This window comes from Cherax quadricarinatus, unplaced genomic scaffold, assembly GCF_038502225.1.
Source record: "Cherax quadricarinatus isolate ZL_2023a unplaced genomic scaffold, ASM3850222v1 Contig649, whole genome shotgun sequence".
Lineage (NCBI taxonomy): Eukaryota > Metazoa > Arthropoda > Malacostraca > Decapoda > Parastacidae > Cherax > Cherax quadricarinatus.
Window position 1 is genome coordinate 47,234 of NW_027195675.1, and position 27,165 is coordinate 74,398.

The following is a 27,165-nucleotide window of genomic DNA, read 5'->3' on the forward strand; positions in this document are numbered from 1 at the left end:
AGTGGGTCATAATAAGCGTGTATGCACCTGGAGAAGAGAGGAATGCAGAGGAGAGAGAGAGATTTTGGGAGATGTTAAGTGAATGTATAGGAGCCTTTGAACCAAGTGAGAGAGTAATTGTGGTAGGGGACTTGAATGCTAAAGTAGGAGAAACTTTTAGAGAGGGTGTGGTAGGTAAGTTTGGGGTGCCAGGTGTAAATGATAATGGGAGCCCTTTGATTGAACTTTGTATAGAAAGGGGTTTAGTTATAGGTAATACATATTTTAAGAAAAAGAGGATAAATAAGTATACACGATATGATGTAGGGCGAAATGACAGTAGTTTGTTGGATTATGTATTGGTAGATAAAAGACTGTTGAGTAGACTTCAGGATGTACATGTTTATAGAGGGGCCACAGATATATCAGATCACTTTCTAGTTGTAGCTATACTGAGAGTAAAAGGTAGATGGGATACAAGGAGAATAGAAGCATCAGGGAAGAGAGAGGTGAAGGTTTATAAACTAAAAGAGAAGGCAGTTAGGGTAAGATATAAACAGCTATTGGAGGATAGATGGGCTAATGAGAGCATAGGCAATGGGGTCGAAGAGGTATGGGGTAGGTTTAAAAATGTAGTGTTAGAGTGTTCAGCAGAAGTTTGTGGTTACAGGAAAGTGGGTGCAGGAGGGAAGAGGAGCGATTGGTGGAATGATGATGTAAAGAGAGTAGTAAGGGAGAAAAAGTTAGCATATGAGAAGTTTTTACAAAGTAGAAGTGATGCAAGGAGGGAAGAGTATATGGAGAAAAAGAGAGAAGTTAAGAGAGTGGTGAAGCAATGTAAAAAGAGAGCAAATGAGAGAGTGGGTGAGATGTTATCAACAAATTTTGTTGAAAATAAGAAAAAGTTTTGGAGTGAGATTAACAAGTTAAGAAAGCCTAGAGAACAAATGGATTTGTCAGTTAAAAATAGGAGAGGAGAGTTATTAAATGGAGAGTTAGAGGTATTGGGAAGATGGAAGGAATATTTTGAGGAATTGTTAAATGTTGATGAAGATAGGGAAGCTGTGATTTCGTGTATAGGGCAAGGAGGAATAACATCTTGTAGGAGTGAGGAAGAGCCAGTTGTGAGTGTGGGGGAAGTTCGTGAGGCAGTAGGTAAAATGAAAGGGGGTAAGGCAGCCGGGATTGATGGGATAAAGATAGAAATGTTAAAAGCAGGTGGGGATATAGTTTTGGAGTGGTTGGTGCAATTATTTAATAAATGTATGGAAGAGGGTAAGGTACCTAGGGATTGGCAGAGAGCATGCATAGTTCCTTTGTATAAAGGCAAAGGGGATAAAAGAGAGTGCAAAAATTATAGGGGGATAAGTCTGTTGAGTGTACCTGGTAAAGTGTATGGTAGAGTTATAATTGAAAGAATTAAGAGTAAGACGGAGAATAGGATAGCAGATGAACAAGGAGGCTTTAGGAAAGGTAGGGGGTGTGTGGACCAGGTGTTTACAGTGAAACATATAAGTGAACAGTATTTAGATAAGGCTAAAGAGGTCTTTGTGGCATTTATGGATTTGGAAAAGGCGTATGACAGGGTGGATAGGGGGGCAATGTGGCAGATGTTGCAAGTGTATGGTGTAGGAGGTAGGTTACTGAAAGCAGTGAAGAGTTTTTACGAGGATAGTGAGGCTCAAGTTAGAGTATGTAGGAAAGAGGGAAATTTTTTCCCAGTAAAAGTAGGCCTTAGACAAGGATGTGTGATGTCACCGTGGTTGTTTAATATATTTATAGATGGGGTTGTAAGAGAAGTAAATGCGAGGGTCTTGGCAAGAGGCGTGGAGTTAAAAGATAAAGAATCACACACAAAGTGGGAGTTGTCACAGCTGCTCTTTGCTGATGACACTGTGCTCTTGGGAGATTCTGAAGAGAAGTTGCAGAGATTGGTGGATGAATTTGGTAGGGTGTGCAAAAGAAGAAAATTAAAGGTGAATACAGGAAAGAGTAAGGTTATGAGGATAACAAAAAGATTAGGTGATGAAAGATTGAATATCAGATTGGAGGGAGAGAGTATGGAGGAGGTGAACGTATTCAGATATTTGGGAGTGGACGTGTCAGCGGATGGGTCTATGAAAGATGAGGTGAATCATAGAATTGATGAGGGAAAAAGAGTGAGTGGTGCACTTAGGAGTCTGTGGAGACAAAGAACTTTGTCCTTGGAGGCAAAGAGGGGAATGTATGAGAGTATAGTTTTACCAACGCTCTTATATGGGTGTGAAGCGTGGGTGATGAATGTTGCAGCGAGGAGAAGGCTGGAGGCAGTGGAGATGTCATGTCTGAGGGCAATGTGTGGTGTGAATATAATGCAGAGAATTCGTAGTTTGGAAGTTAGGAGGAGGTGCGGGATTACCAAAACTGTTGTCCAGAGGGCTGAGGAAGGGTTGTTGAGGTGGTTCGGACATGTAGAGAGAATGGAGCGAAACAGAATGACTTCAAGAGTGTATCAGTCTGTAGTGGAAGGAAGGCGGGGTAGGGGTCGGCCTAGGAAGGGTTGGAGGGAGGGGGTAAAGGAGGTTTTGTGTGCGAGGGGCTTGGACTTCCAGCAGGCATGCGTGAGCGTGTTTGATAGGAGTGAATGGAGACAAATGGTTTTTAATACTTGACGTGCTGTTGGAGTGTGAGCAAAGTAACATTTATGAAGGGATTCAGGGAAACCGGCAGGCCGGACTTGAGTCCTGGAGATGGGAAGTACAGTGCCTGCACTCTGAAGGAGGGGTGTTAATGTTGCAGTTTAAAAACTGTAGTGTAAAGCACCCTTCTGGCAAGACAGTGATGGAGTGAATGATGGTGAAAGTTTTTCTTTTTCGGGCCACCCTGCCTTGGTGGGAATCGGCCGGTGTGATAATAAAAAATAAAAAAAATATTTGCACATCAAAATATTTGCGAATGCTGCAGTACAGTAATATTATATTTCCCTACATCATATTTGTGCACCAAACATTAGCGAATTTTCAAGATTCGCGAGGTTCTTGATCCCCTAACCCTCGTGAATGTTGAGGGCCTCGTGTTTACTAAATTTAAAACACTTTTTTTAATCTTCACTTTTATGAGAGATGATGAGGGAGAGTTTCAGGATTGCTGTGTGGCTCTTGCTACATAATGGATATGGTTCATGTACTGTAAAGAATGGCAGACTGAGGATGGTTTTCATAATTAGCCCACAGTTTACAGAAGATACTTAGAACAATATTTCAGTCAGTCTTTATCTGGTCATAAGTGATGACTTGATGATGGTCCAGGATGACCCAAAATGTCTAAAATTTCCTCTCCATATTAGAAGCTAGTTATAATTTTTTTTTTACCTTTTATCTAATGTTCTGCATTAAGTGTAGGCTAGCCTCTAGCCTATATCTTTCAGCTTGTGTGTTGAGGTCAGAAATCTTTAGAAATTTGTGCTTCAAAAAAAAGTCCTTCAAGAGTTCCCAGAGGAGGTAAGGAATCAAGATTATAAATAAAGAGAAAAGTCTTTTCAGGTATTTTTTCTCTTAAACCTTATTTTATGGTTTTCTGTGTATGTGTTTTCAGACTTAAAAATCTTTTAAAGATTGATTCTAAAACATTATGCCGACTTGTTGAAAAAAAAATATATATATAACTTTGCATTCTTGTACATTAACATTTCATTATTAGTTCCTCACTAATCATCGTAACATATTCATGTTTTTATGTATAGTGTATTGTCATACAGCATGGGCCAGTAGGAGCCTGCTGCCATGCTTTTCTATTATGTTAAGTTTATACCCTGTACCTTTTGGAAATGCAATCCTTGAGGGGCTGGCTACCTGTAGAATATTCCCAATATTCATATAGTACTGTATTTCAAACAGTTTAAAAGCTTATAAGACTCTTGAAGAATTGTCTAATATTTACTATGGAATTCTACATGCTGGTTTGGCTATTATAAAATTCAGTGACCACTTGCTTGCAGTGTGAAGCAAATGTGAATATTATTAATATTATATTTATTTGAAACCATTAACCTTGTTGTGTGGGTCATTTGGAGCAAGGAGTAATGAAAGCTCAATCCTCAGTCCACTCAAGATAAGACTGATGCATTAGCTAGTTGTACCTACCTCACTGTCAGAAAGCTGGAAGAGAATGAGAACTGCCCTCAGCAGGTATATATTTTCAACTGTAAGGAGTAAAAATAAAGAGAAAGAATGGGAAAAACTGTATTTAGCAATGGAGAGATAACAAAAATGATTCAGCCATCAAGTAGCACTACAGTACAGTAGTGTAATGTATGTAAACGCATTTACTCAAATACAGTGGAACCCTGGATTTCATCTGGTGCGGATATCGACCACTTTTCGGCCAAATTTTACCCCGGGTTTCTTACCTCTGCCTGGAAATCGTCCGTATCAGACGCGTCTGCTCACCTGGGACGCTCCGCTCACACGTACATGACTCAGTACACCTCTGTCACTTGTTGAATGAGCAATAGTCCGTGCGTTCATCCAAAACATTTTGTAATAATAGATTGTTTTTTGCGCCTGTTTATTGAATGCAACTGCTAAATAAGCCACCATGGGGGCAAAGAAAGTTTGGATGGTAGTGGAGGCTGGTGATGATGGTGGTAGAGGTGGTAGTGATGGTGGTAGAGGATGGTAGTGATGGTGGTAGAGGGTGATAGTGATGGTCGTAGAGGGTGGTAGTGATGGTGGTAGAGAATATCCTCTCCTCCATCTCCCCTCCTCACTATCTTCCATATGCCAACAAGAGTCTTCAGTAAAGGTAAAACTGATTTAAATGTTCATTTATTCATTAAAATTAGTCTTTTCTTTCAACAAGTCGGCCGTCTCCCACCAAGGCAGGGTGACCCAAAAAGAAAGAAAATCCCCCCCAAAAAAATACTTTCATCATCATTCAACACTTTCGCCTCACTCATACATAATTACATGGACAGTGGACCCTCGCCTAATGAACGCATCGCATAACATTGAATCCGCCTAGCGATACATTTTAACGCAAAAATTTTGCCTCAGCTAGCGCTAAAAAACTCGCTCAACACGATTCGTTCGAGACGCGTCCACGTGCGGCCTGAGCCCACCTCACTTGTTTCGTGGGTGCCAGTGTTTACAAGCCAGCCACCACAGTCGCTTCCAAACATACAATCGGAACATTTCATATTATCACAGCCTTTTTAGTGATTGCACCTGCAAAATAAGTCACCATGGGCCCCAAGAAAGCTTCTAGTGTCAACCCTACAGGAAAAAGGGTGAGAATTACTTTGGATATGAAGAAAGAGATCATTGCTAAATATGAAAGTGGAGTGCATGTCTCCGAGCTGGCCAGGTTGTACACAAAACCCCAATCAACCATCGCTACTATTGTGGCCAAGAAAACGGCAATCAAGGAAGCTGTTCTTGCCAAAGGTGCAACTTTGTTTTCGAAACAGAGATCGCAAGTGATAGAAGATGTTGAGAGACTGTTATTGGTGTGGATAAACGAAAAACAGATAGCAGAAGATAGCATCTCTCAAGTGATCATATGTGAAAAGGCTAGGAAGTTGCATGAGGATTTAATTAGATAAATGCCTGCAACTAGTGATGATGTGAGTGAATTTAAGGCCAGCAAAGGTTGGTTTGAGAGATTTAAGAAGCATAGTGGCATACATAGTGTGATAAGGCATAGTGAGGCTGCCAGTTCGGACCAAAAAGCGGCTGAAAAATATGTGCAGGAATTCAAGGAGTACATAGACAGTGAAGGACTGAAACCTGAACAAGTGTTTAATTGTGATGAAACAGGCCTGTTTTGGAAGAAAATGCCAAGCAGGGCCTACATTACTCAGCAGGAAAATGCATTTCCAGGATATAAGCCTATGAAAGACAGGCTTACTCTGTTGATGTGTGCTAATGCTAGTGGTGATTGCAAAGTGAAGCCTTTATTGGTGTATCACTCTGAAACTCCCAGAGTGTTCAGGAAAAACAATGTCCTCAAGGCTAATTTGTGTGTGCTGTGGAGGGCAAACAGTAAGGCATAGGTCACTAGGGACTTTTTCTATGACTGGTTACACCATGCATTTGCCCCCACTGTGAAAAGTTACCTAATTGAAAAGAAATTAGACCTTAAGTGCTTCCTGGTATTAGACAGTGCTCCTAGTCATCCTTCAGATGTGGCAGAGCGACTTTCTATGGAAATGAGCTTCATTAAGGTCAAGTTTTTGCCTCCTAATACCACTCCTCTCCTGCAGCCCATGGACCAGCAGGTCATTTCCAACTTCAAGAAACTGTACACAAAAGCTATGTTTGAAAGGTGCTTTGAAGTGACCTCAGAAACTCAGTTGACTCTAAGAGAGTTTTGGAGAGATCACTTTAGCATCCTCAATTGTGTAAACATTATAGGTAAGGCTTGGGAGGAAGTGACTAAGAGGACCTTGAACTCTGCTTGGAAGAAACTGTGGCCAGAATGTGTAGACAAAAGGGATTTTGAAGGGTTTGAGACTAACCCTGGGAATCCTATGCCAGTTGAGGAATCCATTGTGGCATTGGGGAAGTCCTTGGGGTTGGAGGTTAGTGGGGAGGATATGGAAGAGTTGGTGGAGGAGGACAATGACGAACTAACCACTGATGAGCTGCTGGATCATCTTCAACAGCAAGAGGCCAGCCCTGAGGAAACTGCTCTGGAGGAGGGGATAGAGAAATTGAAGAAGTTGTCTACTTCAGAGATTAAGGAAATGTGTGCAATGTGGCTTAAAGTGCAAACCTTTTTTGATGAAAATCACCCTCAGACAGCTATTGCAAGCCGTGTTGGCAACCTGTACACTGACAATGTTGTGAAACACTTTAGGAATGTCATAAAGGAACGGGAGGTACAGGCCTCTATGGACAGATATGTTGTGCGACAGAGGTCCAGTGACTCTCAAGCTGGTCCTAGTGGCATTAAAAGAAGAAGGGAAGTAACCCCGGAAAAGGATTGCCACCTCAAGTCCTAATGGAAGGGGATTCCCCTTCTAAACATTAACACCATCCACAGTCTCCCCTCCTTCCATCCCATCAATCATCACCAGATCTTCAATAAAAGTAAGTGCCATGTAACTGTGCATGTCTTCTTCAGTTTGTGTGTATTAAAATTAATATTTCATATGGTAAAAATTTTTTTTTCAATACTTTGGGGTGTCAGGAATGGATTAATTTGATTTCCATTATGTATTTCTTATGGGGAAAATTAATTCAGTTAACGATAATTTCGCCTAACGTTGAGCTCTCAGGAACGGATTAATAGTGTTAGGCGAGGGTCCACTGTGCTGTCTTTGCAGAGGTGCCCAGATACAGCAGTTTAGAAGCATATATAAAGATATATAACATATCCTTCCAAACTACCAATATCCCAAACCCCTCCTTTAAAGTGCAGGCATTGTACTACCCATTCTTCTTTTTCTTTTTAGTAGGCTATACGGGTAAAGGGGTTACTAGCCCATTGTTTCCGGCATTTTAGTTGACTTTTACAACACGCATGGCTTACGGAGGAAAGATTCTTATTCCACTTCCCCATGGATATCAAAGGAAAAGCAACAGGAACAAGAACTTTTAAGATAAAAGCAAAGAAAACTCAGATGAGTGTGTATACATAAACGTGTGCATGTATGTGTAGTGTGACTTAAGTGTAAGTAGAAGTAGCAAGACGTATCTGAAATCTTGCATGTTTTTGAGACAGAAAAAGACACCAGCAGTCTTACCATCATGTAAAACAATTACAGGCTTTCATTTTACACTCACTTGGCAGGACGGTAGTGCCTCCCTGGGTGGTTGCTGTCTACCAACCTACTACTATAAAATTAGTCATTTATATTTATTTCTCATTGTTTTCTGTATGTAAAACTATAGTTATTCTCTACAAAATTTATTTTTTGTTAATGTTTTTGGGTGTCTGGAATGGATTAATTGGATTTACATTATTTCTTATGGGAAATATTAAATTGGTTTTCATCCATTTCGGATTTCGACTGACCTTCTGGAATGGATTAAGGACGAAAACTGGGGTTCCACTGTATAACCAAAGCTGGCACATAGAATTTTTTAGAAAATTAGGTTAGGCATTACTGTTTTACCACCAAGAAATAAGTGTTTGAAAGTATATGCAATATCTATACAATGACCATGGATTTGGAAGAACTTGTCCATTTAACAATCTTTTTTGTGTATTAAGATCAGTTCAGAGAACTTGTGGCACAAACTGACTTGACTGAATATTTGCATATAGTAAAACATGAGTAATGGATGACAGCAGAATTAAGTGTATTTTGATATTTCTTATTGTTGTTTTGTATCTTGACAACAGGTAGCAGCTGCAGTGGTGTGGTCAGGTGAAGAAACAATATTAGATCCACAAGAGTTAAGAAAGTGGGGTCAAGAGCGAATGCCTCACTATCAAGTTCCTTCAGTGATAGTCAGTTTGACTGAGGCTCTTCCACGTAACAACATGGGAAAAATTAATAAGAAGCAAATTTTAAAAATGTTTTTCTCCTGAAACAGATACCATATCCTGCTTTAAATTTATCGTACTGTACAATGAAGGTACACTTTTTAAAAATAAATACATGAATGTAGGCATGGTGAGTAACAGATAATGTTCTTATTATTTTAATATAATATATTATTTTAGAATAATTCTCTAATGGTTTGCATAATAGGGGCAAATAATTCAGAAACTGACATTTTATTCAATATAGTAACTGGATGTTTAGGTTCATAGTAGTGTAGTATTATATTCATGGGAAAGTTGCAAATTTACAAGGATCATACAGCACCTGGGAAATGTAAGATAATCCGCTTTGATCCAGCATCAGGGCACCTCCCTGTGAATGTCCATAGTACTGTAGCTTCTTTACATGTGATATATTTGGTGAACAATGACTGGTAAGTGCAGTTTAATGTGCTGACTGTTGATATGAATGTTGAGGTTTTGCATGTGATGTTACAGGGTACTGACTTGTGAGCCGTATGTCAAGTTGCATTGACAACTATGTACACATATTGTTCATATACAATAATACCTCAGTGTAATGAACTAATAAGGAAAGGCAGGTGTCAACTTAAATGAAAATTCATTGCATTGAAGTCCCTGGTGCATCAGTGGACTACCAAACAATGCAATGAACTTTGCCTGCTGAACTGATGGCACTATTGGACCTAAAGAATATGATGCCTCTTCTCTTTAATATGGCAGCTTCCTAATATATGAAGAGATGTTTATTTAGGTTCCAAGTATTAGTACAAATAATTTGTATATAAAGAATTTATAGTGTTGCACCATAAACATATATATTATATTATAGTCATATAACAGTGGATATGGCCGGTGTGTTGAAAGAAAGAAAGAACAGTGACAAGGTATGATGCATCAATCAGGATAATCCAACAAAACCAGTATAGGATTTATTGCTGTTGGGGTCCAGGAAGCAAAGTCAGGTACATCAAGGTTACAGTTTAAGGTACCACAGGTGACATTAAACCTTGATACACTTGACTCTTGCACACTGGATGACTAAGCTATTGCACTTCATATCTGTTAAGTGCGTGAAAAAGCTGACCTCCAGGTAAAGCACTGAACTAATAAATGACTTCCAAGTGTGGATGAAAAATTGTATTAATAAAAGACTTAACTGTAATGAGTGTTTTATTACCATTTGCCAATGTTACAGTTCCAGGTGGCAATTGTATCTTGTACCACTAACTCATTCAACTGCTATCTTCCCATTGCTGTCTCAGCCAGTTTCTTATGTATAGAAACTAATCGTGCTGAATTGTCATACAAATCTACAATTATGTTATAATCTTTATATAAATACTTGTAGCATTACTAAGAACTTCATAACTACTCTAGTGCTGAAGAGGGGGAAGGGTTGCTGAGCTGGTTTGCACATTTGGAGAGGATGGAGAGAAATAAGATGATAAAGAGGGTGCACTGTATCTGGGGTGGAAGGAAGGAGGGGTAGGGGCTATCCCAGAAAGGACTGGAGGGTTTGGGTAAAAGAGGCTTTGAGTGTTAGGGGCTTGAGCATCAGGCAGGCATGTACTTGCTTTTACGTGGTTGAAGGGATCGAGTCCTATTTTCTGGCCCTGCCTCTCAATTTGCCACTTGCTATATTCAATCTCTCTTAGCCTCCTTGGTTCTATCATATTTGTTCTTAAAACTATGAATAGAGTCTGCCTCCACCACTTCTTCATTGTGGTCATCCCATTTCCTGAGGCTCAAGAAATACTTCCTGACATCCATGTGACTTCTGTGTCTTGAACTTTCAGCTGTGCTGAGTATCTGTTTCCCACCTCATACAGCTTGCCCTGTCTGCCTTATCAATTCCCCTGAGTATTTTATATGCTGTTATCATGTCTCCCCTTGGCCTTCTGTCCTCCAGGGACAGAAGGTCAAGGGGTAATATTTTTATTTTATTATTATCACACTGGCCGATTCCCACCAAGGCAGGGTGGCCCGAAAAAGGAAAACTTTCACCATCATTCACTCCATCACTGTCTTGCCAGAGAGGTGCTTTACACTACAGTTTTTAACTACTGCAACATTAACACCCCTCCTTCAGAGTGCAGGCACTGTACTTCCCATCTCCAGGACTCAAGTCCGGCCTGCCGGTTTCCCTGAACCCCTTCATAAATGTTACTTTGCTCACACTCCAACAGCACGTCAAGTATTAAAAACCATTTGTCTCCATTCACTCCTATCAAACATGCTCATGCATGCCTGCTGGAAGTCCAAGCCCCTCGCACACAAAACCTCCTTTACCCCCTCCCTCCAACCCTTCCTAGGCCGACCCCTACCCCGCCTTCCTTCCACTACAGACTGATACACTCTTGAAGTCACTCTGTTTCGCTCCATTCTCTCTACATGTCCGAACCACCTCAACAACCCTTCCTCAGCCCTCTGGACAACAGTTTTGGTAATCCCGCACCTCCTCCTAACTTCCAAACTACGAATTCTCTGCATTATATTCACACCACACATTGCCCTCAGACATGACATCTCCACTGCCTCCATATTATGAAGGGTAATATTTATGAAGGGTAATATTTATGAAGGAATTCAAGGAAACTGGTTAGTCAGACTTGAGTCCTGGTGGTGGAAAGACAGTGCCTGCACTCTGGAGGAGGGAAGGGGATGTTGCAGTCAGAGGGTCATCTGAACTGTGATGTCACCACACTTCTGATGAGAGTGATTGAATGAATGATAGCGAATGCGTTTACCTTTTCTTTAGGCCACTATCTCATTGGGAGATGACTGATAGGTTTTTTTTTTTTTTTTTTTTTTTTTTTTTTTTTCAACAAGTCGGCCGTCTCCCACCGAGGCAGGGTGACCCAAAAAAGAAAGAAAATCCCCAAAAAGAAAATACTTTCATCATCATTCAACACTTTCACCACACTCGCACATTATCACTGTTTTTGCAGAGGTGCTCAGAATACAACAGTCTAGAAGCATAAACATATAAAGATACACAACATATCCCTCCAAACTGCCAATATCCCAAACCCCTCCTTTAAAGTGCAGGCATTGTACTTCCCATTTCCAGGACTCAAGTCCGACTATATGAAAATAACCGGTTTCCCTGAATCCCTTCACTAAATATTACCCTGCTCACACTCCAACAGATCGTCAGGTCCCAAGTACCATTCGTCTCCATTCACTCCTATCTAACACGCTCCCGCACGCTTGCTGGAAGTCCAAGCCCCTTACCCACAAAACCTCCTTTACCCCCTCTCTCCAACCCTTTCGAGGACGACCCCTACCCCGCCTTCCTTCCCCTATAGATTTATATGCTTTCCATGTCATTCTACTGTGATCCATTCTCTCTAAATGACTGATAGGTATAAACAATAAAAGTAATAGTTTTAGTCTACCTAAAATGCTTTGCATAACAAGAGGCTTTCCTTAGAATGTACAGAAAAATGTAATTTCATAGCACTGAGTGGTGATGGATTGTGAATTCATCAGGCCTTCCTGTTACAGGCATTGATAATTTTTTTTTTTTTTTTAATAAGTTGGCCGTCTCCCACTGAAGTAGGGTGACCCAAAAAAAGAAAGAAAATCTTGCTTATTAACAATCAAGAGATCCTGAGGTCATGAAGGACCTATGATGACACCTTAGTTGGTCTGATATAGTGGTGGAAAAGAAATAAACTAGCTCATCCTTATAGGCGAGATTGCAGTACATCTGGTGCTTAAATGTGTTACATTTCTTGCTGAGGAAAACAGGAGAAGGTAAAGAGCCCTTCTTTTCCTCCAATGAGTACTGTGTCAGATTCAGAGACCTTTTGTTTAGGGGATGATCACTACAAAGAGTAGTTCAATCCTAGCAGTGAGATCAACCCTCAGTGATTTGTTGGTCTACATTTATCTCGAGAAATGCACATGCATGTTAGTGGCTTTCTTTTGTGTTTAGCAATATTTATTACATGTAAACTACAACTTATTTACTGTATAAAGAAAATCCCCTCAAGGGAGGTTCCTTGACACTGGTGAGGGGCTCTTGATCTAGGGAATTGGATCTGTGCTCCGGTTATCTGAATTGAGCCTGAATACCTTCCATCCCCCCCACATGCGTTGTATAATCCTACGGGTTTTGCGCTCCCTATAATTATAATGCACAAAGAAATAAGATGTTTGTTTTGTTTGAGAAAGATTGCTTCAACATTTTATCTTGCAGCATCCTTCTTGATGCAGGTGAGGTGCTCTTGATTCAAGGAATTGGACTTGCTCTTCCCTTCCCTTCCTGGGATCGAACCTGAATGCCTTCCAGTTACCCAGATGCTGGATGACCCCAGTGGGTTTAGCGTTCCCCCTGAATGCAATTATTGTTGTGCGTCATTGTTCTTAGAGGGTTTGACCTTCGTTGATTCAAGGACACTCAGTTCTCTGGAACCTTCTGTACAGTTCAACATCCTCCCCCCAGAGTGTGTGTGTGTGTGTGTTCTGTCTCTCACTCACACTCTTCGTCTGTCTCTCTCCCCCACTCACACTTTTATCTTTCCCCCCCCCCCACTCACTTTTCTGTCTCTCCCACTCACTCTTGTCTGTCTCTTCCCCATTCACTTTTGTCTCTTCCAGTTACAATTTAATATCTTTATTATGCACCCCATACCCATCCTGTGGGCGGTAGTCAAAAGATTACAGAGGTACATAATGGGTCCAGGGACTGGGCCTCAAAGTTATGATAGCTGAACTAGTTACAAAGGTAATGAACTCCAGGTAGATCTGGTCTCTCCCCCCATCACTTGTCTGTCTCCCACACACTCGTCTCTTTTCTCTCCCACTCACTTTTCTATCTCCGTCTGTCTGTCTCTCTATGTCTATCTCCGTCTCTCCCCCTCGACTCTCCTCCCCATACCCCACTGCCTTTCCTGTCTGTCACTCTCTCTCCCTCCCCTCTTCTCCCATCACCCCCCTGCCTCTCTCTCCCTCCCTCCAATCCCCTGCCTCCCCTGTCTGTCTCCCTCCCCTCTTATCATCACCCCCTGCCTGTCTCTCTCTCTCCCTCCCTCCAACCCCCTGCCTCCCCTGTCTGTCTGTCTCCCTCCCCTCTCCTCTCATCACCCCCTGCCTGTCTATCTTTCTATAGTCTGCCTGAAATGCCTCGACATGATAGTGGCTTCCTTTGCACTTAGCAAATCAATATTGTAATTACACATACAAGGGGATTTTGCCATGTACACCCAATCAATATATTTCTTTGTACAACTATGTATCATGTCCAAATAATAAATAAATAAATAAATAAACTGTAAACTATGCAAGGAAATAAACTCCTTAAATCTTCCCTCCATCCTCCCCCTCCCCTGTCAGTCAATCCCCCTCCCTCCCCTACCCTCCCACCACCCCACTGCCTCCCCTGTCTGTCTGTCTGTCTGTCAACAGTATCGATCAGAGATTTCCCCGAATTCATTGCAGCGACTGTGCCTTTATCCACCTCACTTATTTTACTTTCCATTATATGTCCTCACCAATGCAATTTTTCTTCATTATCCTCTCTTATGGATTAAAAAACATATTTAATTTACATATAACATACACATTATTCTAGATACTTACGTAAAAGTTGATGAAGGCAAGTTTGCAAGGAATGGAAGACAATGTTTATAGGAGAGGGCGCAGGTGCAGGAGGATGCTGCATCTGTGGGCATGAGCAGACGTCTCTCATCTCTTCTTGCCTCTCTCATACTCTTCCTCTCTGGGGTGATGGCCGCACCAACTCTGGGGGTGTACGGATGAGCCATATTTGCCAGTAATTCCTACATTTATCAGCCGTGTTCTGGATGTAGAAGGTATGCCAGGGGATATATAACTCGCTGTTTAAGACATGATTGGGTTCAGTAAGTTTATTTAGGTACTGATACACATAAGTATAATTGTCATACATTAGTAACATATGGAAAATAACTACAGGGAGAGTTGAATGATAGCTCTAGTCCTTCCGTGTTGCAATCAACATCAGGAGCTTGCAATATTGCAGAAATAAAGTAGGAAATCTTGGCAGATTCGTTCAGGGGAGCATCTCTCCCTTAGACGGAAATACCTTAGGGTGGCCACTTACCTTAATAATTTACATATATTATTCTTTGTTGGGGTCTCATAGGGTATTTAAGGCCTGTTATCTACCTGTTATCTAGCTTGGTGCCCTGTGGCCTGGTGGCTAAAGCTCTTGCTTCACATGGCGAGGATCCGGGTTTGATTTCCGGCGAGGGTGGAAACATTGGGCATATTTCCTGACACCTGTTGTCTATGTTCACCCGTCAGTAAAATGGGTACCTCGGTGTTAGTTGACGGATGTGGGTCGCAAAATGGGGACAAAACTGACCTAATTTGCCCGAAATGCTCTGCATAACGAGCGACTTTCTACATAGTAGTATGTCATTGATGTTAGCTATGGTCTGTATACCTTGTATATGTACTTGTAGAAATAAAGATATTTATTTATTTATTTTTCTTAATTAGGGTATGCAAGCAAAGAAACACCAATTCCAAAATGTTAAATGAGGTCACTACAAAATTTAAATTTTTATTTAATGAAGATAAAGAAAATAGTGTTAAGGCATTTTAATGATGTTAAAATTTCCAGTTTTCTGTTCACATTTTTAAATATTCTCTGTATTTTTGTTTCTTTACCTTTGCCATTATTGAGTTTTTTCATACTAAATTTACTTGTTTTTTTCATTTACATATCTGATGTAGAGTTCTTAATCCTCTCGTTCCTCAGATCAAGCACGATTACCTCCCATTCCTCAGGTGCTGCAGGAACCCTAGGATTTAACACTTCACCTGGAAAATAATAATAATAATAATAATAATAATAATAATAATAATAATAATAATAATAATAAGAAGAAGAAGAAGAAGAAGAAGAAGAAGAATTTATACTTTACAGATATATCTGCTGAATAATATTTTTTTATTTCAGGATGTGACAACCTTAGATCATATAGAAAAGGAATGCCATACTTGTAAAGAACTACAAATTAAGTGAAGAATCAGCAAAAGTATTCAAAATGGGGACAAGAGCTGCAGCTTGTAAGATTTTTATAATACATATTATGTATATGCAGTTAATTACACTGAATTGAACCTCAATTATTGCAGCTGAGCTTATTTTATGTATTCAGAGCTAGATTCAAGGAACCATTTCCTATTGATTCAGAGAGGAGCATGTATTAACTGGAGTGACCAGAAGTGACCTCCCTATGAAGTGGTTGTAATCTCACTTTAGCCTCACTTCTGTCAAGCAGAGGATCAAGAGTGTTGCTAAATTCTACGAGTTCCTCAGCCTGATTTTCCTTGCATGCTGTAGTTGTTTAAAAAGAATAACTTTTACAATTCCATCAGTTTTTTTATTGGCTTTCTGAATTATGCTTTTTTTTAAGGCAGGTCAAGGCCTTGTAGAATTTACCAACACCTTTGAATATTTACTTGTTACAGGGTAATATACGTATATACATATATCTGTGACTGGTTTCAGTGCTGACTGCTTGGTCAGCGAGGCTGTTGCTGTTAGTGGCCTATGGTCCTACATAGTCACAATCTGGGTAATCTGGTACTTTTTGTAGGAACTGGTAAAGTAGTTCAATTTCCTCTTGAGAATTTCTAGCTTTGTTCTAGCAATGTTTTTTTGTTATATATATATCTGCTGGTAAAAGGTTAAAGAAACTTCGATCATAGATGTTGACTCAGTGTTCCCAGTTCTCTCCTTTTTACTGGATTTGTCTACAAGGTCATAGTGAAATCTCTCCACTTTTGTAAGAGGTCACTTCTGTATACTGTAGTGTGCAAGTTAGTTTAAAAGTAAGTTGTGAATCTACAGTAGATATATGGCAGGTACTGTAGGTTGGTAGATAACAACCATCCTGGTTGGTAGATGAAAACCATCCTGGTTGGTAGATGAAAACCATCCTATCATGTGAGTGAAATTTTGAAGATGAGTTGTTTGACTTTGCTTGCATATACAGGTGTACAAATGTTAAGTAACGGCTAATGTTATGAAGAAAATTAAGCTGAATTACCTAGCACTGAATGAAACAAAGTAAATAGGAGGGGCGAGCAAATGCATATTTGAAGTATGATGGAAGTATGCAGGGAGAAGAATGAGCTAGTGGATAAAATACCAAGGGTAGGCTATTGGATGCAAATGTGATGTGATTTTAGAGAAGCATCTTTTGTATGTGTCTTTTTACTACTTAGTAATAACTTGAGTAAGATGGAATACAAAAAAAAAAAAATTATCAGGAAAAAGAGAAATTGAATCAATTAAGAGTTGCTGACTGATATTAGGAGGTATGATTGATTGTTGAAAGAGTGGTTGGAAGAATGTTGCATATACTCTTATTAAAGCTGGCTTGGCAATGAAAATAATGTGTTTTCCTTTATTCCTGAACAGTTACAGCTAAAATCCGCAACTTGAGTGATTACCATCTTCGACTCCTCCATGCTGTTGTTCCTGCTCCTTCTGGCCTTGATATTGCTAACACCTTGAAGTACTTTTCACAGACTTTATTAGGTACAGTATGTAACAGTTATGATGCATTTATGTAATGAGTTAAATATTCATCAATGCTGTACCTAAAACATTGAACTAAACTTTGTTGAGACCTGTGGTAAAACAGCCAGAAACTTATATACCAACCCTATTAAGACAAAAAAGTTCCAAATATTTGCAGCCTCTCCTAAATGATGGAGTTCCGTTCCTAAGACCACGTTGGTAAACGAATTCATTGCTAAGCGAGGAGCATACTGTAATGGTAGTGGGTTTGTGTCAACCATCTTCGATATTGTTTTAATGTCACCTATGTACCATTTATAACATTTCTGATATATTTTTGAATGTTTATACAGTAGTGTACTGTGTATTCTAATAAAAAGAATACAGGAAATCAGCTCTAATATACATTATTTAGGTATGCATACTGGTCAGAGAGCCCGTCATAAGTCCGAGTCGTCAGTAAACGAGTATGTCACTAAGTGAGGAGAGGCTGTATTTGTATTAGGATTACTTGACCTTAAAACTGCTAAAAGAAAATAATAATAATGTCCATTAACTTTTACCGAATCTAAAACAATGAGCAGAATATGTTAGCTGATACTTTGTGTGTAATAAAGACAAATTACGTATAATTAAAAAGAATCATTATTTAAGTAATGTTTTGATGGTATTATAAATCTGGGGTTGAAGGTGTATAAATCTGGATGGGGGGAAAAGGTAAGGGAGGTTTTGAGTGATAGGTGCTTGAGCATTGAGCAGGCTCGTGTGAGTGTGTTAGACGAGTGAATGGAGACAAATGGTTTTTAATGGATTTATACTTGGAGTGTGAACAAGGTAACTTTTATGAAGGAATTCGGGGAAACTGGTTAGATGGATTTGAGTCTTGGAGGTGGGAAGGGCAGTGCTTGTACTCTAAAGGCAGGGTGAGGATGTTGAAGTATGGAGGGGGGATTTGAATTTTGATGTCAGCACATTTCTATCAAGACAATGTTTGAGTGAGTGATGGTGAATGTGTTTCTTTTTTTTTGGGGTTACCTTGCAGTGGTAGGAGACAACGAGGTAAAAAAAAAATGCTCTCTGTACTCACCTGGTTGTGGTTGCAGCTCCTGGCTCTGCCAGGAGTGCATGGGCATGTGGGTGTGTGCATGCATGAGCTTGCATGCTTGAGTGTGTGTGTGTAAGAGTTAATATATATTTTATACATATATATGTTACATTAATTTTTTATTTTATTTTCAGTACGTATTTAACACACTAGTTGTCTCCCACCAAGGACATGGATAGACAGGCACATGTCCTCCGTGGGCGACAAGCAGTATGTTAAATACTGCCAATAAAATAAATAAATACGTACATATGTGTGAGTGGGGTGAAAGTGTTGAATGATGATGAAAGTATTTTCTTTTTGGGGATTTTCTTTCTTTTTGGGTCACCCTGCCTCGGTGGGAGACGGCCGACTTGTTAAAAAAAAAAAAAAGTATACAATACATATTCACTCTTACACACACACACACACACAGGAATACATATAAATGACCTCATAGGGGACAGGAGCCATAGTAGGGAAACAAGTGTAGTCAAAGATAAGATAAAACCAATATTGCAAACTAGAAATACCGCAGGAAATAGCAAACAAGAGGACTCCACTAGCAATAGTGAGGATATATTACCAAAAACAACTGGTGGGAGCTCCATTGTTGGTGCTAGGGAGGATAGAAGTAAGACAGGGAAACATGCACCAACAGGGAATACAGTCACAGAAACCCAAGGCAAACGGAAACCAAGCCTGTGCACATACTATGCACTCGGTATCTGCTGGCATGGGAAATCTGGAAAAACAGATGGGACGTGCAACTATGACCACCCTAGAAAATGCCATACCCATATGACAACAGGAAAATGCAAACTCCCTTCCTGTAAGCTTTTTCACCCTGAACTGTGTACCTCTTCAGTACAGGAAAGACTGTGCTATAACTTAAATTGCCAGGCATACCATCTAAAGGGGACAAAAAGATACAAAACATCCAGGCCATGGGAAAACCTGGGTAGCCACAGCCACTCAAGAAGGAGAGGTTTTTTAGTGCCAGGAAGGAAAAAAAACTGGCAGGAAATGGCAGAAATCGTACACCAAATCCAGTCATTCCTGGAGTGGAACCACAGTCGATGGCCTCCACTCCAAACCAACAGATACAGATACTAATGCCGGAAAAAAAATCCCCCCCCAGTACCAACAATACCACCAGTCCGATAACATTCTTCTTTGCAAATATACAGGGTCTAAAGCCAGCAACAAACAACAAAATACCTTTCATCCGTGGACTGCTTGCAGAGGCAAAGGCAATGTTCGCGGCTTTCACTGAGACCCACATAAAGGATCACTTGGACAACGAAATATGGATCCCAGGTTACAACCTATACAGATGTGACAGAGTGAACAGGCAAAAGGGGGGGGTTGGCCTGTACATTGCAGAGTCACTTGTTTGCACAGAACTGCTAAATGCCTCAAATGATGTAGTGGAAGTTTTAGCAGTAAAGGTCGAGAACCAAAACCTAGTCATTGTGGTAGTCTACAAGCCTCCGGATGCAACATCCCAGCAATTCCAGGAACAGCTGTTAAAAATTGACCACTGTCTGGAAAACCTTCCAGCTCCTGCACCAAACATCTTGCTCCTGGGGGATTTCAACTTAAGGCACCTAAAATGGAGGAATATAGCAAATAATATTGTTGCAGTAATAACACCAGGAGGCAGCTCTGATGAAAACTCACACTCACGCGAGCTTTTAAATCTCTGCACAAAATTCAATTTAAACCAGCAAATAATAGAGCCTACTAGACTGGAGAATACACTAGACCTCATCTTCACTAACAATGATGATCTGATAAGAAATGTTACCATATCAAAAACAATATACTCAGATCACAACATAATTGAGGTTCAGTCATGTATGCGCGGAGCCCCAGACCGACATAATGAGATTAGTCACGAGGGAGCATTCACCAAATTCAACTTCAATAACAAAAACATAAAGTGGGACCAAGTAAACCAAGTCCTAACCGATATAAGCTGGGAAGATATACTAAGCAGCACAGACCCCAACTTATGCCTAGAACAGATTAACTCGGTGGCACTCGATGTATGCACAAGGCTTATTCCTCTAAGAAAAAGGAGGAGTAGATGTAAAACAGAAAGAGACAGGCGCTCCCTTTACAGGCGACGGAAAAGAATAACAGAGCGGCTAAAAGAGGTCAATATATCTGAAATGCGTAGGGAGACACTGGTCAGAGAAATAGCAAGCATCGAACTTAAGCTAAAAGAATCCTTTAGGAGTCAGGAATCGCGGGAAGAACTAAAAGCCATAAATGAAATCGAAAGAAACCCAAAGTATTTCTTCTCCTATGCCAAATCAAAATCGAGAACAACGTCCAGTATTGGGCCCCTACTTCAACAAGATGGGTCCTACACGGATGACAGCAAGGAAATGAGTGAACTACTCAAGTCCCAATATGACTCAGTTTTTAGCAAGCCGCTAACCAGACTGAGAGTCGAAGATCAAAATGAATTTTTTATGAGAGAGCCACAAAATTTGATGAACACAAGCCTATCCGATGTTATCCTGACGCCAAATGACTTCGAACAGGCGATAAATGACATGCCCATGCACTCTGCCCCAGGGCCAGACTCATGGAACTCTGTGTTCATCAAGAACTGCAAGAAGCCCCTATCACGAGCCTTTTCCATCCTATGGAGAGGGAGCATGGACACGGGGGTCGTCCCACAGTTACTAAAAACAACAGACATAGCCCCACTCCACAAAGGGGGCAGTAAAGCAACAGCAAAGAACTACAGACCAATAGCACTAACATCCCATATCATAAAAATCTTTGAAAGGGTCCTAAGAAGCAAGATCACCACCCATCTAGAAACCCATCAGTTACACAACCCAGGGCAACATGGGTTTAGAACAGGTCGCTCTTGTCTGTCTCAACTATTGGATCACTACGACAAGGTCCTAAATGCACTAGAAGACAAAAAGAATGCAGATGTAATATATACAGACTTTGCAAAAGCCTTCGACAAGTGTGACCATGGCGTAATAGCGCACAAAATGCGTGCTAAAGGAATAACAGGAAAAGTCGGTCGATGGATCTATAATTTCCTCACTAACAGAACACAGAGAGTAGTCGTCAACAGAGTAAAGTCCGAGGCAGCTACGGTGAAAAGCTCTGTTCCACAAGGCACAGTACTCGCTCCCATCTTGTTCCTCATCCTCATATCCGACATAGACAAGGATGTCAGCCACAGCACCGTGTCTTCCTTTGCAGATGACACCCGAATCTGCATGACAGTGTCTTCCATTGCAGACACTGCAAAGCTCCAGGCGGACATCAACCAAATCTTTCAGTGGGCTGCAGAAAACAATATGAAGTTCAACGATGAGAAATTTCAATTACTCAGATATGGTAAACATGAGGAAATTAAATCTTCATCAGAGTACAAAACAAATTCTGGCCACAAAATAGAGCGAAACACCAACGTCAAAGACCTGGGAGTGATCATGTCGGAGGATCTCACCTTCAAGGACCATAACATTGTATCAATCGCATCTGCTAGAAAAATGACAGGATGGATAATGAGAACCTTCAAAACTAGGGAGGCCAAGCCCATGATGACACTCTTCAGGTCACTTGTTCTATCTAGGCTGGAATATTGCTGCACACTAACAGCACCTTTCAAGGCAGGTGAAATTGCCGACCTAGAAAATGTACAGAGAACTTTCACGGCGCGCATAACGGAGATAAAACACCTCAATTATTGGGAGCGCTTGAGGTTCCTAAACCTGTATTCCCTGGAACGCAGGAGGGAGAGATACATGATTATATACACCTGGAAAATCCTAGAGGGACTAGTACCGAACTTGCACACGAGAATCACTCACTACGAAAGCAAAAGACTTGGCAGACGATGCACCATCCCCCCAATGAAAAGCAGGGGTGTCACTAGCACGTTAAGAGACCATACAATAAGTGTCAGGGGCCCGAGACTGTTCAACTGCCTCCCAGCACACATAAGGGGGATTACCAACAGACCCCTGGCAGTCTTCAAGCTGGCACTGGACAAGCACCTAAAGTCAGTTCCGGATCAGCCGGGCTGTGGCTCGTACGTTGGTTTGCGTGCAGCCAGCAGCAACAGCCTGGTTGATCAGGCTCTGATCCACCAGGAGGCCTGGTCACAGACCGGGCCGCGGGGGCGTTGACCCCCGGAACTCTCTCCAGGTAAACTCCAGGTAAACACACACACACACACACACACACACACACACAAACACACACACACAAACACACACACACACACACTAGTAGCATCGGCAATGGCAAAATTAAACACAGACAACAGGTCTGAAGGAAGCATGGAAACTAAACTATATGCAGAGGTCCTGTCAAACCCACATGGGGCCAAAACAAAGACAGGGAGCACACTAGGACAGAAAGAGAGGTTGGAAGACATCGAAGGAACTAGGACATGTGCAAGGACCTTACCAGATACCTGTGTGGGCCAGGAGCAGGTGAGCAGGAAGGATAAACCAAGAAGCATAGGGGCCATAACGAGGGAAGGGACTGAAGGAAGGAACACTCCACGGGAAGGAACTAAAACACATCAGAGGATGCAATGGGAGTCACAGTGGGAGGTGGAAAGGGAGAGATCCGTGTTTGTCTATGGGCTAGACGAAGCTAAAGGGGAAACTTATGATGAAAGAAAGCAGGAGGAGAAAAAAGCGATTGAAGACATCATGAAGGTGATAGGCGAGGGGGACATGACCCAGGTGGCAAATTTTCGGAGAATTGGGTGGTTCACAAAGAAAAGGAATCGGCCTCTCAAAGTAATTTTCAAGGCAGAATCAACCCGAACCATGATCCTGCAGGAGAAAGCACGGCTGAGAGGCAAGCAGGAGTTCCGGAGTGTGTACCTCGACCGAGACAGAACACAGGACGAAAGGAAGACAATGAAAGAGAGAGTTCAAAAACGAAAGGAGAAATGGGAGGAAATGAAAAAGGAGAGCAGAATGACCCAGGATCAAATGGAAGGACAAGCGCACCCCCCAGAAACACCTGCAGAAGGACTCCAGCCACGACACCCCCAAGGCAACTGAACAATCCAAACCAACCATCACACACCGATCCCTCTGTTTCCACCCCCCGCACCACAGTTACAGTATTAGAACAGAAGTTGAAGGTTTGGTACACAAATGCAGATGGATTAACGAATAAACATGAGGAATGGCAAGAAAGAATCAATGAGAAGTCCCCAGACATCATAGCAGTTACAGAAACAAAACTCATGGAGACAATAACAGATGCAATCTTCCCACCAGGATACCAGATCATGAGGAAAGATAGAAGGGGCAGGGGGGGAGGTGGGGTTGCTCTGCTCGTAAAAAACAGATGGAAATTCGAGAAAATGGAAGGAATAGATGAGACGGGAGAAAGAGACTACATAGCAGGTACACTTCAGTCTGGGGAACACAAAGTGGTCATTGCAGTGATGTATAATCCACCACAGAACTGCAGGAGGCCAAGAGAGGAATATGAAGAGAGCAACAGAGCAATGGTGGACACACTTGCTGAGGTGGCAAGAAGAGCTCACTCCAGCAGAGCAAAGTTGCTGGTTATGGGGGATTTCAACCACAGGGAGATTGACTGGGAAAACCTGGAGCCACATGGGGGTCCCGAAACATGGAGAGCCAGGATGTTGGACGTGGTGCTGGAAAACCTCATGCACCAACATGTTAAGGACACTACCAGAGTGAGAGGGGAGGATGAACCAGCAAGATTGGACCTTGTGTTCACCCTGGGCAGCTCAGACATTGAGGACATCAAGTATGAGAGTCCCCTAGGAGCTAGCGACCACGTGGTTCTGTGCTTTGAATACATAGTAGAGCTGCAAGTGGAGAGAATAACAGGAGTAGAATGGGAAAAGCCTGACTATAAAAGAGGGGACTACATAGGGTTGAAGAACTTCCTGCGGGAGGTCCAGTGGGACAGAGAACTGGCAGGAAAGCCAGTAAATGAAATGATGGAATATGTAGCAACAAAATGCAAGGAGGCAGTGGAAAGGTTCATTCCCAAGGGCAACAGTAACAACGGGAAGACCAGAACAAGCCCCTGGTTCACCCGACGGTGTAAGGAGGCAAAAACAAAGTGCAATAGAGAATGGAAAAAGTACAGAAGGCAGAGAACACACGAAAATAGGGAGATCAGTCGCAGAGCCAGGAATGAGTACGCACAGGTAAGGAGGGAGGCCCAGCGACAGTATGAAAATGACATAGCATCGAGAATCAAGACAGACCCGAAACTGTTGTATAGCCACATCAGGAGGAAGACAACAGTCAAAGACCAGGTGATCAGATTAAGGACAGAAGGTGGAGAACTCACAAGAAATGATCAGGAGGTATGTGAGGAGCTGAACAGGAGATTTAAGGAAGTTTTTACAGTAGAGACAGGAAGGGCTGTGGGAAGACAGAACAGAAGGGAACATCAAGAGGGAATATACCAACAAGTGTTGGATGACATACGAACAACTGAGGAGGAGGTGAAGAAGCTCTTAAGTGACCTTGACACCTCAAAGGCGATGGGACCGGACAACATCTCCCCATGGGTCCTTAGAGAAGGAGCAGAGATGCTGTGTGTGCCTCTAACCACAATCTTCAACACATCCCTTGAAACTGGGCAACTACCTGAGAAATGGAAGACAGCTAATGTAGTCCCCATATTTAAGAAAGGAAACAGAAACGAGGCACTAAACTACAGACCTGTGTCTCTGACATGTATTGTGTGCAAAGTCATGGAGAAGATTATCAGGAGGAGAGTGGTCGAACACCTGGAAAGGAACAAGATTATAAATGAAAACCAGCATGGGTTCATGGAAGGCAAATCTTGTATCACAAACCTCCTGGAGTTTTATGACAAGGTAACAGAAGTAAGACATGAGAGAGAGGGTTGGGTAGATTGCGTTTTCCTAGACTGCAGGAAGGCCTTTGACACAGTTCCCCACAAGAGATTAGTGCAGAAGCTGGAGGATCAGGCACACGTAAAAGGAAGGGCACTGCAATGGATAAGGGAATACCTGACAGGGAGGCAGCAACGAGTCATGGTACGTGAAGAGGTATCACAGTGGGCGCCTGTTACGAGCGGGGTCCCACAGGGGTCAGTTCTAGGACCAGTGCTATTTTTGATATATGTGAACGACATGATGGAAGGAATAGACTCTGAAGTGTCCCTGTTCGCAGATGACGTGAAGTTGATGAGAAGAATTAAATCGGACGAGGATGAGGCAGGACTGCAAAGAGACCTGGAGAGGCTGGACATGTGGTCCAGTAACTGGCTTCTCGAATTCAATCCAGCCAAATGCAAAGTCATGAAGATTGGGGAGGGGCAAAGAAGACCGCAGACAGAGTATAGGCTAGGTGGACAAAGACTACAGACCTCACTCAGGGAGAAAGACCTTGGGGTGACCATAACACCGAGCACATCACCGGAGGCACACATCAACCAAATAACCGCTGCAGCATACGGGCGCCTGGCAAACCTGAGAATAGCGTTCCGATACCTTAATAAGGAATCGTTCAAGACACTGTACACTGTGTATGTTAGGCCCATACTGGAGTATGCAGCACCAGTCTGGAACCCACACCTGGTCAAGCACGTCAAGAAGTTAGAGAAAGTACAAAGGTTTGCAACAAGGCTAGTCCCAGAGCTCAAGGGAATGTCGTACGAGGAAAGGTTAAGGGAAATCGGACTGACGACACTGGAGGACAGAAGGGTCAGGGGAGACATGATAACGACATACAAGATACTGCGGGGAATAGACAAGGTGGACAGAGATAGGATGTTCCAGAGAGGGGACACAGGGACAAGGGGTCACAACTGGAAGCTGAAGACTCAGACGAGTCACAGGGACGTTAGGAAGTATTTCTTCAGTCATAGAGTTGTCAGCAAGTGGAATAGCCTAGCAAGTGAAGTAGTGGAGGCAGGAACCATACATAGTTTTAAGAAGAGGTATGACAAAGCTCAGGAAGCAGAGAGAGAGAGGATCCAGTAGCGATCAGTGAAGAGGCGGGGCCAGGAGCTGAGTCTCGACCCCTGCAACCACAATTAGGTGAGTACAATTAGGTGAGTACACACACACACACACACACACACAGTAGCGACCAGTGAAGAGGCGGGGCCAGGGGCTATGAATTGATCCCTGCAACCACAACTAGGTGAGTACAACTAGGTGAGTACACACCAACAACAGCCAACATGGTTTCAGGGATGGGAAATCCTGTGTCACAAACCTACTGGAGTTCTATGACAGGGTGACAGCAGTAAGACAAGAGAGAGAGGGGTGGGTAGATTGCATTTTCTTGGACTGTAAGAAGGCATTTGACACAGTTCCACACAAGAGATTAGTGCAAAAACTGGAGTACCAGGCAGGGATAATAGGGAAGGTACTACAATGAGTCAGGGAATACTTGTCAGGAAGACAGCAGCTTACCCAAGAGGGCAAAGAACCAGAGATCTGGTGGATGAACCTGGGAGGAAAGATTGGGAGTTAGAGCTCAAAAATAGAGAGGAAGAGTGGAGAAGGAAGATAGAAGAGCTTGGCAAGATAATGGAGGAGAGGATAGCTGAAGAGAGCAGGAAGTGGGGGCTACAAGTCTTAGCAGCAGAAGCTAGGATACAGTGCTTAGAAGAGGAATTAAAAGACCTAAAACAGATTAGAGAGACAAATGACAGTGCAGACATGACATCAGGAACTTCTATATCAGCCACAGACAAGGGGATGGTAGGAAGACAAGGAGATATGCTGTATGCGAAGGCCCTATTAGACCCACGTTGGACCAAGGAAAAGACGAGGAGCACACTATGATCAAATGACTGGTCTGAAGACAATGAAGGTATGCTATATGCAGAGACTCTAAAAACCAACTGCAGCAGCAAGGAACAGCTGATCATGAAAGACAGTTTACTGAGCATAGAGGCTTCAGCAAGGACAGGGATTGAAGGCAGGAACATTTCAGTGGAAGGAACTAAAACACCTCAGAGGATGCAAAAGGAGATACAGTGAGGAGGAAAGGGAGAGGTCAGTTTTTGTCTATGGGCTCCAAGAAGCCGAAGGGGAAAC

At 42.1% G+C, this 27,165-nt stretch overlaps 2 protein-coding genes and 1 long non-coding RNA gene across 6 annotated transcripts in view; 2 read left to right on the plus strand and 1 right to left on the minus strand.

The window, feature by feature from the left end:
- The window catches only part of Acsf3 (Acyl-CoA synthetase family member 3), a 45,220-nt gene extending 35,583 nt beyond the window's left edge, over window positions 1–9,637 (plus strand). For all 3 annotated transcript variants that reach the window (XM_053791356.2, XM_070080588.1, XM_053791358.2), the window contains one exon: window positions 8,308–9,637. In XM_053791356.2, coding sequence (XP_053647331.2) covers window positions 8,308–8,496 — 189 coding nt within the window. In that variant the 3' untranslated portion in view covers window positions 8,497–9,637. The remainder of the gene's footprint in view (window positions 1–8,307) is intronic.
- Window positions 9,638–14,108: 4,471 nt separating this feature from the next.
- The window catches only part of LOC138851450 (protein unc-79 homolog), an 85,129-nt gene continuing 72,072 nt past the window's right edge, over window positions 14,109–27,165 (plus strand). Inside the window, exons 1-3 of one of the 2 annotated variants that reach the window (XM_070080589.1) lie at window positions 14,109–14,294; window positions 15,428–15,537; window positions 16,898–17,017. In XM_070080589.1, the coding sequence (XP_069936690.1) occupies window positions 15,516–15,537; window positions 16,898–17,017 (142 nt within the window). In that variant the 5' untranslated portion in view covers window positions 14,109–14,294; window positions 15,428–15,515. The remainder of the gene's footprint in view (window positions 14,295–15,427; window positions 15,538–16,897; window positions 17,018–27,165) is intronic. The other variant, XM_070080590.1, reaches the window with a different exon arrangement.
- The window catches only part of LOC138851451 (uncharacterized), a 28,947-nt gene continuing 16,835 nt past the window's right edge, over window positions 15,054–27,165 (minus strand). Inside the window, exon 2 of the long non-coding RNA XR_011391220.1 lies at window positions 15,054–15,288. This is a non-coding gene — a long non-coding RNA (uncharacterized lncRNA). The remainder of the gene's footprint in view (window positions 15,289–27,165) is intronic.